Source organism: Callithrix jacchus, chromosome 10 (assembly GCF_049354715.1).
Source record: "Callithrix jacchus isolate 240 chromosome 10, calJac240_pri, whole genome shotgun sequence".
NCBI lineage: Eukaryota > Metazoa > Chordata > Mammalia > Primates > Cebidae > Callithrix > Callithrix jacchus.
In genome coordinates, this window is record NC_133511.1 from 120,154,233 (window position 1) to 120,168,637 (window position 14,405).

Consider the following 14,405-nt stretch of genomic DNA (forward strand, 5'->3'; position numbering starts at 1 on the left):
AATGCTCCCATGGATTGAATGACTGCATTTACTGCTCTCAGGTCAGTCAGCATTCTCCATCCCCCGGATTTCTTTTTGAATTACAAACACTGGGGAATTCCAGGAGAAAATGAAAGCTTTATATGCCCTCTTTCCAGGTGCTCTTGTGCTAATTCATATAAAGCCTCCAATTTATGCTTTGGAAGTGGCCCCTGCGGTTCTTCTGTTTTCCATGTTAAAGCAATGGGTTCTGGAGGCTCTTCAGTATCCGCTATTAAAAATTGTAGCCAATCCCTGCTCTAATTTTATAGCAGCTTCTATAGGTTGAGTGGTTCCATTTTCATTTTTTCCTAATCCTTTTCCAGGCCAATATCCCATTTGAGACATAATCTTGTGACTTTGCTTGCTGTGTTTGGTGGAAAGAGATTTCAGCCTCCCTACTGTTGTAAAGTGTCTCTCCCCATAAATTAATGGGAACATCAGTAACCATCGGTTGAATAGTGCCTTGCTGACCTTAGGGTCCCACACGATGCAAAATCATACAGCTCTGGTGAGCTTCTGGGGTCTTCCAACCCCAACTAATAGTAGCCTTTTGTTTTGGCCAGTGCTTGGGCCATTAACTAGAGCTTATTATAGAAACATCACTCCAGTATCTACCAGACCCCTAAAAAGCTTTCCTTGAGTTGTAATATTACAAACTGGCTGATTATCTGTAACTTTGCTTGCCCAGCACACTGCTTTATCTTGAGAATTACCAATCTTCTTTCTTACTGCATCACTGATTCCTACTTTTACATAAGGTAGAATCAATAATTGAGCAGTTCTGTCTCCTGGTGCTGCTTTCCAGGGTGCACTGGAAGTCACTATCAATTGAATTTCTCCCTTTAGATCTGAATGAACAATTCCCATCGGAATCTGCACTCCCTGCAATTTGACACAAGTCCCATGGTCTTTTCTGGTAGAGGCCCGCACCCTCCTATAGATAATTTTTGTGGTGTGTCCCCTGGGAGAATTGTTAAAGGCTGAATGCAACACAGATCTACTGTTGCACTTCCTGAGGTAGCAGGAGACTATTTATTTATTTTTTACTTTTAAAATTTAATTTATTTTTTTTAGAATTTTACACACTTTGTCTATGGCGGCATTTGCTGCACACCACTGTAAGCCAGGTGCTGGACTTCTACTCATTAGCCTGTTAATTGTCCTGGCGGCGGAGGTTGAACTTCCTGAGTTTGCAACTTAATGAATGGATTTGTACCTTGCCAGGACTGTGGAGGAGGTGGCCATTCATGACTATCTTATTTTGGTGCTGTTGGCTCAGCCCGTTTCTGAGTGAATGCTGAAGGAGGTTCCTCCAAACTGTGAGGCATTTTAGACACATTTGCATAGATTATCTCCTTTTCATGATGCCCTCCTGAAATCAATCTTTCTGTTTCTCTTTTTTCTGACCTGAAAGATTTTCTATCAAACTCTTCTTCACTATCATCTTTTTTTTTTTTTGAGATGGAGTTTTGCTCTTGTTACCCAGGCTGGAGTGCAATGGCGCGATCTCGGCTCACCGCAACCTCCGCCTTCTGGGTTCGAGCAATCCTCCTGCCTCGGTTTCCTGAGTAGCTGGGACTACAGGCGCGCACCACCATGCCCAGCTAATTTTTTTGTATTTTTAGTAGAGACGGGGTTTCACCTTGTTGACCAGGATGGTCTTGATCTCTTGACCTCGTGATCCACCCACCTCGGCCTCCCAAAGTGTTGGGATTACAGGCGTGAGCCACCGCGCCCGCCCACTATCATCTTCTAAACTGGTATTTACACTATTCTCAGGAGTTCATTCGGCCCCCTGATTCTTTACTGAGAGTGCTGATGAGAGCAGTATTTTCTCTTTTTTTTTTTTTTGAGATGGAGTTTTGCTCTTGTTACCCAGGCTGGAGTGCAATGGCACGATCTCGACTCACCGCAACCTCTGCCTCCTGGGTTCAGGCAATTCTCCTGCCTCAGCCTCCTGAGTAGCCGTGATTACAGGTGCACACCACCATGCCCAGCTAATTTTGTATTTTTAGTAGAGACGGGGTTTCACCATGTTGATCAGGATGGTCTCGACCTCTTGACCTCGTGATCTACCGGCCTGGGCCTCCCAAAGTGCTGGGATTACAGGCTTGAGCCACCGCGCCCGGTGAGTAGTATTTTCAAAAGGTTCTAATACGGTTCTCACCATGGCCCGATCATTCCACACGGTCTGTGGTATAAACTTTCCTTCATCCCGTGCATATTTGAGTTCTGACCCAACTCTTTCCCGTACACCAACATCTAGAGTTCCAATATCCGGGAACCACGGACAGTAGTGATCCACTGCCTCAAGGAGAGTAATGAGATTTTCCATCCCAATCTTTACACCGCCTTTCTTTAAAAGTTCCTGAATAAGACAGAGGTAATTACTATGCTTGCTGTGTGATTTTCCCATTTTGTTACCCTGGAATATTCCAGGCACACTAGCTTCCCGCTAGGCTGACCAGAACACGTTCCCGGGAGTCCCTGGATGAACTGCTTCCTGCAAATGACCACACTCAGGCGTTTCTTCACCAGGAGCACAGGGAATCCACATTGAGCGCTAGTTGTTGGGAACAAGCCCAAACCTGTATATGGGTGCCCCATGTCTCGGCAGTAATGAGGGAGTGAGAAAAGAAATAAAAACAGAGACACAAGAATAGAATTTTACAGCATGGGTCCAGGGTCCAGCACTCTCACCAACCCAGCTCTGGGCTTCATGAGTTTTATTGGGTGCATTATCTTGTTAATCTTGCAGGCTGTGGGGAGGGGGGTTGAGGAGGAAGATAGCCTGAGGAAGAGCATGTGTCTCCAGCATTCAATAGGTTTCTTAGGATAACCATGTTTGCTATTGAAGCTAAAGACACTGAGGTTTTACCACTCATTGTCTATCCAGGTGTTTTGGCAAGAGAGGTCGGCCATAAGGTCCGACCACACACAGTGCATCAAGGGACTTTTATCTCCCGAGCATCATAGGCCAAGTCTGTGGTGTTCCCGTGATCTTTGCCCTGTAAGGCCTTCCAGTCTTACCAGCTCCTATCTGCAAAGACCTTCCCAAGTCTTGAGAGCAGAGGTTGCATTGCTTCCCAGAGTGTTTTGCATAAGCTCCCTTTAGGAGATCCTCGCACAAACTCTATGTTGGGAGGAGCTGTGGGACCAAAGCAGATTCTTCTGCTCTGCAACCACGCCGAGTGTTCCGCGGTTACGGGTCGCTCTCAGACGGTCTTCACCATAGGCCTCCTGTTACCGCTGGATCTCTGCTTTTATTTTACTGCACCATTGTTTGGATATGATCTGTGGCACAAATCTCTGTGTATAAAAAGCAAAGCAAACTTGTAATCATTTAACTGTAAGTAACACAGGTCTGCCCCTGACCATTTCTTCCCACAAAAATGACATCAAATCTTTCTATTTAGGAATATGTGGGGGGCTTTTTTGGTTATTGTTTGTAGAGACAGAGTCTCACTGTGTTGCCCAGGCTGGTCTTGACCTTTTGGACTCGAGATCTTCCCATGTTGGCTGGGATTGCAGGCAAGAACCACCATGCCCAGCCATTGCAGGTGTTTTTTTGTTGTTGTGGTTTTTGCCTTTTTTTTTTTTTTTTTTTTTAGATGGAGTCTTGCTCTGTCTCCCAGTCTGGAGTGCAGTGGGATGATCTCAGCTCACTGCAACCTCCCCCTCCCACATTCAAGCGATTCTCCTGCCTCAGCCTCCCAAGTAGCTGGGACTACAGGCACCCACCACCACACCGACTAATTTTTGTATTTTTGGTAGAGACAGGGTTTCACTGTGTTAGCCAGGATGGTCTTAATCTTCTGACCTTGTGATCTGCTCGCGTCAGCCTCCCAAAGTGCTGGGATTACAGGTGTGAGCCACTGTATCCAGCCTTCAGTTTTTTTGAAAGAAGAATTTGTTGGCTGAGTGCGGTGGCTCACGCCTCTAACGCTAGCACTTTGGGAGGCAGATCACTTGAACCCAGGAGTTCGAGACCAGCCTGGACAACATGGCAAAACCCTGTCTCTAACAAAAAGTACAAAAATTAGCCAGGCGTGGTTGCGTGCTCCTGTGGTACCAGCTGTTCAGGAGGCTGAGGTGAGAGGATTGCTTAAGCTGAGGAAGCTGAGGCTTCAGTCAGCGGAGATGATACCAGTGCGCTCCAGCCGGGGTAAGAGTGAGACCCTGTCTCAAAGCAAAAAACAAAAAAACAGACAGCAGAATTTGGGCTCAAGTAATTCTACTTTGGCCTTGCAAAGTGCTGGGAGTACTGGGTGTGAGTCACCATGTCCGGCCACCTAATTAAAATCAAACTCTTCTTTGTAGAGACACGGGGTCTTGCTATGTTGCTCTGTTTGGTCTTAAACTTCTGGGCTCTAATGATTCTCCCATTCATTTTGGCCTCCCAGAGTTGCAGTCATGAGGCATAACACCTGGCCTGACTCATCAGTTACTTATTTATTCACTTTAAATTTTTACTTTAATTATTGTAGTCAAGATCTAGTTCCGTTGCCCAGGCTAGAGTGCAGTGGTGCAGTCATGACTCACTGTAGCCTCAACCTCCTGGACTCAGGTGGTCCCTCCCACCTCAGCTTCCCAGGTAGCTGGGACCACAGGTGCTTGCACCGTGCCCAGTTAATTTTTTGAGACAGAGTCTCACTCTGTTGCCCAGGCTGGAGTGCAGTGGCGTGATCTCGGCTCCCTGCAACCTCTGCTGCCCTGGTTCAAGCGATTCTCCTGGCTCGGCTTCCTGAGTAGCTGGAGTTATAGGCACCTGCCACTGTGCCGGCTAGTTTTTTTATTTTTAGTAGAGACAGGGTTTCACCATCTTGGTTAGGCTGGACTTGAACTCCTGACCTCGTGATTTGCCCACTTTGGCTTCCCAAAGGGCTAGGATTACAGGCATGATCCACTGTGCCTGGCCAATATATATATATTGATATATATATATATATATTTTTTTTTTTTTTTTTTTTTTTTTTTTTTTGAGAAGGAGTCTCTGTCACCCAGGCTGGAGTGCAGTGGCATGATCTTCTTGGCTCACTGCACCATCCAACTCCTGAGTTCAAGCAATTCTCCTGCCTCAGCCTCACAAGTAGCTGGGATTACAGGCACGTGCCACCACACCCAGCTAATTTTTGTTTTTGTTTCTTAGTAAGACGGGGTATAAGAATTCACTCAAGGTGGTGGCAAAAATATTAAAGGAAAGATATTAGAGGAAATTATAGAATATAGTCTTAAACTCTTTTAGAAGGCCTAAAGGATTTTTCTATAGTTCTTGGCTGAAAGCGGCCAGAGTCTCTTTGCAGGAGCCAGAGAGATTAGGGCGCAAATATAAAGGAACGTGAGTAGTTTACCTGGCTATCCTGTTTACTCATAGTCTTTTTTTTGTTTTGTTTTGTTTTGTTTTGTTTTTCGAGACGGAGTTTCGCTCTTGTTACCCAGGCTGGAGTGCAATGGTGCGATCTCGGTTCACCGCAACCTCCGCCTCCTGGGTTCAGGCAATTCTCCTGCCTCAGCCTCGTGAGTAGCTGGGATTACAGGCACGCACTACCATGCCCAGCTAATTTTTTTTGTATTTTTAGTAGAGACGGGGTTTCACCATGTTGACCAGGATGGTCTTGATCTCTCGACCTCGTGATCCACCCGTCTCGGCCTCCCAAAGTGCCGGGATTACAGGCTTGAGCCACTGCGCCTGGCCTTACTCATAGTCTTAAAACTAACCTGTAAGCTGGACGACCCTCTCAGGAGGAGGTTGACCAAAGATATTACCCACTAATGTTATTTACTTTGAGCATCAGAACTTGTTTTTTTTTTTTTTTTTTTTTTCTTTTTTGGACAGTTTAGCTTTTGTTGCCTAGGCTGGAGTACAATGGTGCGATCTCGGCTCACTGCAACCTCCACCTCCCGGGTTCAAGTGATTCTCCTGCCTCAGCCTCCCAAATAGCTGGGATTACAGGCGTGCACTACCACCCCCAGCTAATTTTGTATTTTTAGTAGAGATGGGGTTTCTCCATGTTGGCCAGGCTGGTCTGGAACTCCTGACCTCAAGTGATCTGCCCGTCTTAGCCTCCGAGAGTTCTAGGATTACAGGTGTGAGCCACTGCGTCCGTCAGCTGGATGATGTGTCAGCATCATAACGAAGTTTAAGAGAGGCACATGTTACACGTGCCCGTGAACACCCAAACATGCTTATGAACTACGAAAGGATCCCTTCAGTCATCTTTGAATGGCTTCTTAATGTAAATTGAACTGTATTTGAATATTTCAATGGTTTCTTTTTTTAGTACTTACTACCTGCCATTACTTGTTCAATATGTGGTTTTGTATTCTTTGCTTACAGTTTGACCTAAGAAAAGGGAAAGGGGCTTTCCTGAGTTGCATTTCTTTCCTTCTCTTTCTCTTTCTTTTTTTTTTTTTTTTTGAGGCAGAGTCTCGCTCTGTCAGCCAGGCTGGATCTCTGCTCACTGCAGCCTCTGCCTTCTGGGTTCAAGCGATTCTCTTGCCTCAGCCTCCCAAGTAGCTGGGACTGTAAGCGCATGCCACCACTCTGTCTCCAAATAAAGAAATAAATAAAATTAAATAATTCTAAAAAATGTTCAAAAGTACTGCCCCAGCTGGGTGTGGTGGCTCAGGCCTGTAATCCCAGCACTTTGGGAGGCCGAGGTGGGTGGGTCACCTGAGGTCGGGAGTTCAAGACCAGCCTGACCAACATGAAGAAACCCTGTCCCTACTAAAAATACAAAATTGGCTGGGCGTGGTGGCACATGCCTATAATCCCAGCTACTCAGGAGGCCGAGGCAGGAGAATCGCTTGAACCCGGGAGGCAGAGGTTGCGGTGAGCCAAGATTGCACCATTGCCCTCCGGCCTTGGGCATCAATAGTGAAACACTCTCTCTCTCTCAAAAAAATAATAATAATAATACTGCACCATCTTTTCCACATATTGACCTGCTTTTTTTTTGAGATAGAGTCTCGCTCTGTGACCCAGGCTGGAGGGCAATGGCGCCATCTCAGCTCACCGCAACCTCCGCCTCCCAGCTTCAAGTGATTCTCCTGCCTCAGTCTCATTAGTAGCTGGGATTACAGGCACATGCCACCACGCCTAGCTAATTTTTGTAGTTTTTAGTAGAGACAGGGTTTCACCATCCTGGGTCAGGCTGGTCTGGAACTCCTGGCCTGGTGATCCACTCGCCTTAGCCTCCCAAAGTGGTAGGATTACACGAGCCTGGCTGGTTTGTTTGTTTTCAGATAGGGTCAGGCTCTGTCAGCCAGGCTGGAATGCAATGGTGTGATCCTCACTGCTGCCTCAACCTGAGGGCTCAAGTCATCCTCCCACTTCAGCCGCCTGAGTAGCTGGGACCACAGGGGTGAGCCACCATGCCTGGCTAATTTTTAAATATTTTGTAGAGATGGGGTCTCTCTATGTTGCCCAGGCGGGTCTCAAACTACTGGGCTCAAGTGATCCTCCTGCCTTGGCCTTACTTACAGAGGCTGGAATTAAGGGCATGAGCCACTGTACCTGGTCGATCTTTTTTATATGTTTGAGGAAAAATAAATGTCCTGTTTTCAGGCTAACATCAAGTAATCCTTGTGTGTTAGGAAGCATGTGACATGGATTTTTGCAGCAGAGGGTTAGAAAGGAACTTTTTATGTACTTGGCCCTCTGCATTTCAAGGCTCCACCGCCATCTGTCTGTCTGAGTGCACCTTATTAGCATGTGGTCTACCAAACAGCTTTTTTTCCTTTGCTTTGTCCCAGCCTTCTCTTGAAGGCTAAATTCTTCTTGAAAAGTTAATATTCTTTGTGTTCCTTTAGTAAATATTAAGCTTTATGTCAACACATATTGCAGGATCTGAGGCTCTCAGGGCACCTCTGGTCCCTTTTTCCAGTCTTTTCTCTCTAGTCTGTCTGTTTTCCTGCCCTCCATCTCCTAATTTATTCGTTTGTTTTATTATTATATTTTATATATATATTTTTTTGAGTTTTGCTCTTGTTTCTCAGGCTGGAGTGCAGTGGCGCAATCTGGGCTCACTGCAACATCTGCCTTTTGGATTCAAGTGATTCTCCTGCCTCAACCTCCCGAGTAGCTGGGATCACAGGTGCCCACAGCTATACGTGGCTATTTTTCTTTTTTTTTTTTTTGAGACAGAGTTTCGCTCTTGTTACCCAGACTGGTGTGCAATGGCCCGACCTCTGCTCACTGCAACCTCCGCCTCTTGGGTTCAGGCAATTCTCCTGCCTCAGCCTCCTGAGTAGCTGGGACAACAGGCATGCACCACCATGCCCAGCTAATTTTTTGTATTTTTAGTAGAGACGGGGTTTCACCATGTTGACCAGGATGGTCTCGATCTCTTGACCTTGTGGTCCGCCCGCCTCGGCCTCCCAAAGTGCTGGGATTACAGGCATGAGCCACCATGCCGGGCTGTTTTATCCTCTTTATGTGTGCAGAAGGAAGTGACTTCAGGGCCGGGCACAGTGACTCACCCCTGCAATCCCAGCACTTTGGGAGACCTAGGCATTCATATCACTTGAGGTCAGGAGTTCAAGACCAGCCTGGCCAACATGGTGAAACCCTGTCTCTTCTAGAAATACAAAACTAGCAGGGTGTGGTGGCGGACACTTCCTGTAATCCCACCTACTTGGGAGGCTCAGGCAGAAGAATTGCTTGAACCTGACAGACAAACAAAACCACACAGGCACACAAAAGGAATTGACTTAAGCCGTTTAGAGCCATGAGGGTCTGTGAGTGAGATACTATGTTTCTAGGGAGTTATGTTGGACCATCTCAAAGACGGCTTCTGACCTCACAGTTTTCAACCTTTTATTTATTTATTTATTTATTTATTATCTTTTAAAATCAGTCTCCATAGAGACTGTCAAAAATTACCAGTGCTGACTATTGCAAGTCATCACCGCGGGGTATTGGGAAAAGTTTTCAATTAGCAATAATCGCGCCTCGGATAAACCTCATTGGCTACGATACTGCCATTGTGCAAAGCTTTTCTTATTTATTTTTAGAGACAGTGTCTTGCTCTGTCTCCTAGGCTGGGATGCATTGGTGCCACCATCGCTCACTGCCACCTCACAACCTCCTGGACTCACGTGATCCTCTTGCTTTTGCTTCCCTTAAGTGTTGGCACCTGATGGGACTTACAGGGACACATTAGGAGTCCCAGATAATTTTTTTTTTTTGAGACAGTCTCACTCTGTCATCCAGGCTGGAGTGCACCTGCGCTATCTTGGCTCACTGCAACCTCTGCCTCTCAGGTTCAAGAGATTCTTGTGCCTCACTCCTCCAAGTCTGTGACTACAGGTGTGCACCACCATGCCTGCTTAATTTTTGTATTTTTAGTAGAGATGAGGTTTCACTATGTTGACCAGGCTGGTCTCGAACTCCTGACCTCAAGTGATCCGCTGGCCTCAGTCTCCCAAAGTGCTAGGATTACAGATGTCAGCCACCACACCTGGCCTGTTAGTTTTTTTGAGACGAGTCTTGTTCTGTCACCCAGATGAGTGCAGTGGCCCAATCTCGGCTCACTGCAACCTCTGCCTCCTGGGTTCAAGTGATTTCTCATGCCATAGCCTCCATTTCTCATGCCATAGCTGATATTACAGGCATGAGCCACTGTGCCCAGCAAGGCCCAGATAATTTTAAAATTTATGTCTTTATCTTGAAATGGGGTCTTACTATGTTGCCCAGGTTGGCCTTAAACTCTTGACCTCAAGCAATCCTCCCTCCTTGGCCTCCCAAAGGGCTAGGTGACAGGTGTGAGTCACTGCACCCAGCCTTGAGCTTTTGTGCTAGAGATAAAGTCTGTTCAGAACCTCTGGTTGGCACTTTTTATCTGGCACATGCAGGGCACCTTGGACCTCTTATCTTTAAGCACTGGTCTGAACCCCAATCTACCCACTTGCTCTGCTTCTCACAGGGGCTGCCCCGTGCACCCCTTGTTCCTAGGGTGGGGATGGGGATGGATGCCTTAGGCTGCAGAAGGGACTAGCAGAGGATGATGAGCCTTTCTATCTTTTTTTTTTTGAGACGGAGTTTCGCTGTTGTTACCCAGACTGGAGTGCAATGGCACGATCTCAGCTCACTGCAACCTCCGCCTTCTGGGTTCAAGAATTCTCCTGCCTCAGCCTCCCGAGTAGCTGGGACTACAGGTGCACACCACCATGCCCAGCTGATTTTTGTATTTTTAGTAGGGACGGGGTTTCACCTCATTGACCAGGATGGTCTCGATCTTGACCTCGTGATCCACCCGCCTTGGCTTCCCAAAGTGCTGGGATTATAGGCGTGAGCCACCGCGCCCGGCCGAGGATGAGCCTTTCTACACTGTTTTCTCTGTTATTACTTAAGATATTGGCTTTTGCTTTCTTCTAAGTACACAGCAATCTTGGCTTCCAGTCTTGGTGGGAAAGGGAGAATGAACCAATTTCCTCCAGCTCCTCTCTGAAAATATCCCAACTGGCACTGTTGAGGAACAAGGAGTTCTTGAGAGTGTTGGCACTCCATGGTGTTGATGTCCGGTAGTTTCCTGCTGTGAATCTGTCTCTGCCCCACTTCAATCCAAGGACCCTGTGAAGGGAATTCTAGAGGTCTTCAAAGCGTCTGCAGTACCAGATGCCTCCAAGACCTAATACAGTGAAGTGATAGGGAGACAGGACCTTGGGGGAATTTGGGGTAATCTGTGCCCTGTAAGGTGGGTAAGAGTCTGGCCGTGGCATCTTCTGGTCTATTCTAGGAAAACGGTGGATGCCTCTGATTCCCAGCTCTGTTATGTTCATTACAGGCTTGTCAGTCTCTTCTGGATGTCTGATTCCTAGCTGCTAAACATCCAGCTGGGGGTGGGGTAGGATTAGAAGGGGGGCGTCTACCTCAACTCTCCTGCCCAAACATTGATTTTAAAGTACTGTGAAGAAGACTGGATTAGCGTTAATTCAATAAAGTTAACAAAGCAAAGTATTGGAGTGAGTGCACAATAAATAGTTGCTGCATGAGTTAAGTACTTGAAATTAAACTCAAGAAGAGTCTTGCAAAACGAGTGGGAGTAAGCCCTGCACGGAAGCAGAGGTCTACGCCGAGGCCCGAGAGGGCAAGCCTTGGGGAAAAGACCGAAGCTGTGTCTGGCTGCCTCTGAGAGTGATAGCAGCCATGCAAAGTTGGGAATACCAGGCGGTGGCCAGAGCCCTGAACCACGGGCAAGTAGAGGATAGTGTTGGGGTAGTCACTAGCCTGCCGGAATGGGGGCCTTTGGGGGCGGTTAAGCCTAAGGGACGCAGGAGGGACCTCGGGATTTGGGGCTGGATCACAGGCCTCGTCCACTTAAAGGTGGCTCCGCGCCGAGCGGTCCCAGCCTCAGGTTGAAAAGAACCTTAGGGTTAGATTGGAGATGAGAAATAGGACGACGCAGAAAGTACTGTCGAAGGCGTGTTCCTGACTTTACTATCCTGAGTCGCCCGCAACGGCTGGGGCAGTCGCCGAGGTTCCACCTTAAGGGGCGGGGCGGGGCGGGGCTCGGCTCCCCTGCCCCTACCCTGAGGCCGCACCCGCTGCCGAGCAGATGTACTAGCGGAAGCTGCGCGTAGTCACCCGGGCCAGGGAGATCGTTCTGTGTCCGGGGTTCCGGGTAGGGGTTGAGCCACCATCTGACCGCAGTCTGAGTCGTGTCGCCCGTTCTGCAGGCACCATGAGTCAGGACACCGAGGTGGATATGAAGGAGGTGGAGCTGAATGAGCTAGAACCCGAGAAGCAGCCGATGAACGCGGCGTCTGGGGCGGCCATGGCCGTGGCGGGCGCCGAGAAGAATGGTCTGGTGAAGATCAAGGTGGCGGAAGATGAGGCGGAGGCGGCAGCCGCGGCCAAGTTCACGGGCCTTTCTAAAGAGGAGCTGCTGAAGGTGGCGGGCAGCCCTGGCTGGGTGCGCACCCGCTGGGTGCTGCTGCTGCTCTTCTGGCTCGGCTGGCTCGGCATGCTGGCTGGTGCCGTGGTCATAATCGTGCGGGCGCCGCGCTGTCGCGATCTACCCGTGCAGAAGTGGTGGCACACGGGCGCCCTCTACCGCATCGGCGACCTTCAGGGCTTCCAGGGCAACGGCGCGGGCAACCTGGCGGGTGAGTGCAGCGCGTCCCTGTCCCTGGTTGAATCTGTGGCCAGCAGACCCCCTCCCCTGTCCCCAGAGTGATCTAGCCGGTTCTCCCCTCCATCCGGTACCCAGGACTGTTCTCCCCACACCCCCTCCCGGTACATTGTCCTTCCCTCCTTTCTTTGAAGAAAACCGCCCCGCCCCTCACTTTGTCACGAGGGTGGGTGACTCAGCGTCCTCACTCCCAGCGGCGCCTGGAGCCAGTTGCAACCGGTTTCTGAAGTAACTTGCAGGGCTCCTTACATCAGCTCCCGAGTCTCGTGATTCAATCTCACCTCCCCCTTTCCCCCGTCCCCGCTCCCAGTCCCAACCTTAGGCTCTGGGGGAAGGGAGAGTGGGGAGGTCAGAGGCCCCTCAGAGGAGCCTCACCTCTTAACCCAGCCCCCCATTTCAGGTCTGAAGGGGCATCTCGATTACCTCAGCTCTCTGAAGGTGAAGGGCCTTGTGCTGGGCCCAATTCACAAGAACCAGAAGGATGATGTTGCTGGGACCGACTTGCTGCAGATCGACCCTAATTTTGGCTCCAAGGAAGATTTTGCCAGTCTCTTGCAATCTGCCAAAAAAAAGAGTGGGTATCCCGGGGTTCCCAAGGAATCAGGTAGAAGGGATTTGGCCAGAGGGAAGTAGGATAGAAGTTTTGTCTGGTTTCCTCCGAACTGGCTCGAGTTTTCCTAGGGCAGGTAGAGGGGAGATTGGGCTGTCTTCAGCCTAAAATGGATTTATTTGCAGTCGTTTGGGGGCTTCCGACTTGGCTGTGGAATCTTGAACAGGTCATTTAATTTCTGGGCTTCAATGCCCTTATTTGCAAAATGCAGATATTTACTAAATCAGTCGTTTTAGACTTGCAAAACACTATGTTCTTTTGGGGGTGGGGAATCCCAAATGTTGTTTTACAACTCAGTATAGACACGTTTAAAAAGGTTCACTTTGGGAGTGGAGAACACAGGGTCCACTTCTCTGCACTATAAACTTTCTGCTTTCCGATGTCTTTTTTTTTAAACAATGGAGTCTCGTTCTGTCACCCAGGCTGGAGTGCAGTGGCATGATTTCAGCTTACCGCAACCTCCTCCCCTGGGGTTCAAGTGATTCTTTTGCCTCAGCTGCTGAGTAGCTGTAACTGTAGGCGTGTGCCACCACATCTGGACAATTCTGGATAATTTTTTTCCCCCCCTGAGATGGAATCTTGCTCTGTCGCCCAGGGTGGAGTGCAGTGGTGCGAGATCTCGGTTCACTGCAACCTCCACCACCCCAGTTCAAGCAATTCTGCCTCAGCCTCCTGTGTAGCTGAGATTACAGGTGCCCACCACCTCACCAGCTACTTTTTTATTTTGAGTAGACACGGGGCTTCACCATGTTGGCCAGGCTGGTCTCAAACTCCTGAACTTGTGAGCCACTATACCCCGCAATTTTTTTATTTTTAGAGATGTTTTTCAGCATGTTTGCCAGGCTGGTTTTGAACTCCTGACCTCAGGTGATCCGCCTGCCTCGGCCTCCCAAAGTGCTGGGATTACAGGCATGAGCCACCACACCTGCCTGCCTTCCAATAACTTAAGGCCCTTCCTTGCTCACATCTATTTCAATAGGATGAATTTTGCCAGGGTTCAAATTCAAACTTTTGTACCAAATAATACATAGGAAACACTCATTGAGTTGCATTTTTGATTTCCTTATTTCTCCTTAACCCCTAGACTGTCTCATGACTGCCTCTTCCTCCATTGTTCTAGGCATCCGCATCATTCTGGATCTCACTCCCAACTACCAGGGTGAGAACTCGTGGTTCTCCACTCAGGTTGACACTGTGGCCACCAAGGTGAAGGTGAGTGTTGGAGCTGATGGCTGGTGGAAGTCAGATGCTGGGGCTGGGATGGTCCTTTCACAGCAAGCCCTGTAGACCCAGCCTGGCTCCAGTTGAAGGGTCCCTTTGCTCCTTGGGGCCAAGCAGGAACGCCTCCTCCCGTAGTCGAGGGATAGGCCAATAGCACACCTCTGTTTTTCTTGTTCCTTTTCTGATCTTTTATATTTCTTACTTCCTTGACTCTGAGGATGAGACAGTGCCAGGAAGGGACCTTCTCAGATGTCAGTCTGGAAGTTTGATTTTTCTTTCTTTTGGGAGAGGAAGCTCTTTGTCTGTGGGAATCCTATCCTGACTGGTTTCCCAGTTCTTGTTTGATGTGTTTGGAATAGAGCCCAGTCTGAAATTATAAGCACTGGGGTACTCCTATGTGTCTGGGACTATGCCAAGTA

The 14,405-nt window shown here is 48.5% G+C and overlaps 1 protein-coding gene and 2 non-coding genes across 4 annotated transcripts in view; 1 reads left to right on the top strand and 2 right to left on the bottom strand.

Annotated features, from left to right (window-relative positions):
• SLC3A2 (solute carrier family 3 member 2) overlaps positions 1–14,405 on the top strand; it is a 41,161-nt gene that overhangs the window by 20,388 nt on the left and 6,368 nt on the right. The window contains exons 1-4 of one of the 2 annotated variants that reach the window (XM_035263019.3): positions 11,121–11,217; positions 11,701–12,129; positions 12,556–12,729; positions 13,886–13,977. In XM_035263019.3, coding sequence (XP_035118910.1) covers positions 11,706–12,129; positions 12,556–12,729; positions 13,886–13,977 — 690 coding nt within the window. In that variant the 5' untranslated portion in view covers positions 11,121–11,217; positions 11,701–11,705. Of the gene's footprint in view, positions 1–11,120; positions 11,218–11,700; positions 12,130–12,555; positions 12,730–13,885; positions 13,978–14,405 lie in introns of those variants that run through there. The other variant, XM_003734288.5, reaches the window with a different exon arrangement.
• Positions 6,126–6,226, bottom strand: LOC118146047 (small nucleolar RNA U13). Its single transcript, XR_004731511.2, has one exon. It is a non-coding gene; the product is annotated as a small nucleolar RNA U13 (small nucleolar RNA).
• Positions 8,880–9,018, bottom strand: LOC118145852 (U4 spliceosomal RNA). The gene has a single exon (XR_004731348.3). It is a non-coding gene; the product is annotated as a U4 spliceosomal RNA (small nuclear RNA).